Below are 1,195 nucleotides of genomic sequence, written 5' to 3'. Positions count from 1 at the left end.
TCAACATGTGTTAGCAGACTTTACCGTGGGTCACGTTAGCTTTCTGGCTAGCTTCTGAATTAGCCCCTGGCTAGCTTCCACGGTGGATTTTCAGATTTGAGGTAAATAATACTTTTTTGTAATTGGTGAAGCGGGTTGCAGGAAAGCTTTTGCAGGAAAGCTTTTGTAGTTGAGTTCTTGGATAATAAAATATATAAAAGATATGCGAAGAAAGGTGTAAATATATATATATACAGGACACGACAATACGAAACAGAAATGACGTCTGAACTGCTAAGCCATCTTGGAACACAATGAACCTTAAAAGCACTTTAATGGAGATTCTCCATTAGGGGCGGCAGATAGCCTAGTGGTTAAGAGTGTTGGGACAGTAACCGAAAGGTCGCTGGTTTGAATGCCTGAGCTGACTAGGTGAACAATCTGCCGATGMGCCATTGAGCAAGGCACCAAACCCTAATTGCTCTGGATAAGAGTGCCTGATAAATAAATAATAATGTTTAAAAACAATAAGCATGCTTTACAGTCCAGGAAACCGGCCCATAGTGTATTCTTAAAGAAACAAAATGGCGGTGCGTGACTCACAGTCCTCTCCGGAGTGTCCAGTGACCACAGCTGGATCAGGGCCAATCCCGTTGTTGTTAATGGCTTGAACCTTGACCTCGTATGGTGTGAAGGTGGGCGTCCCAGAGACCATGAACTTGGAGACGTTGGCCACGGTCACTGACGTCCAGTTCTTGTCCACATCCTTCTGTCTCCACATCACCTTGTACTGCAGGCCTGGACCGTTAGCCTGGAGGCCTGACATTGGCTATGAGAGACAGATAATCACATTGTTATTACTTTGACTAACAGTACTGCATTAATGAACAGCTGACAGGCACCATTCACAGTACTGCATTAATGAACAGCTGACAGGCACCATTCACAGTACTGCATTAATGAACAGCTGACACCATCTTCCTTACAAATAAAAAGCTACAGCTGTAGCTTACCTTCCACAATATCATAAGATTGTCATGTTCAGTTCCAAAACCTTTAACTCCGCTGGGGTTCTCATCTGGAGCTGAAGCAGGTGAAGAAATGTCAATTACACAGAATGCCAAATCAACAGAATGCACAAATCAACAGTATGCACAAATCAACAGTATGCACAAATCAACAGAATGCACAAATCAACAGAATGCACAAATCAACA

At 43.0% G+C, this 1,195-nt stretch overlaps 1 protein-coding gene across 1 annotated transcript in view; it reads right to left on the bottom strand.

Annotated features, from left to right (window-relative positions):
* Positions 1 to 1,195, bottom strand: part of LOC112070774 (neuronal cell adhesion molecule-like) — a 169,829-nt gene that overhangs the window by 25,395 nt on the left and 143,239 nt on the right. The window contains 2 exon segments of the mRNA XM_070439121.1: positions 583 to 808; positions 993 to 1,098. Coding sequence (XP_070295222.1) covers positions 583 to 808; positions 993 to 1,098 — 332 coding nt within the window.

This window comes from Salvelinus sp. IW2-2015, unplaced genomic scaffold (assembly GCF_002910315.2).
Source record: "Salvelinus sp. IW2-2015 unplaced genomic scaffold, ASM291031v2 Un_scaffold1422, whole genome shotgun sequence".
NCBI lineage: Eukaryota > Metazoa > Chordata > Actinopteri > Salmoniformes > Salmonidae > Salvelinus > Salvelinus sp. IW2-2015.
The sequence above is the reverse complement of the archived record's forward strand: the minus strand, read 5'-3'. Positions and strand labels throughout refer to the sequence as shown.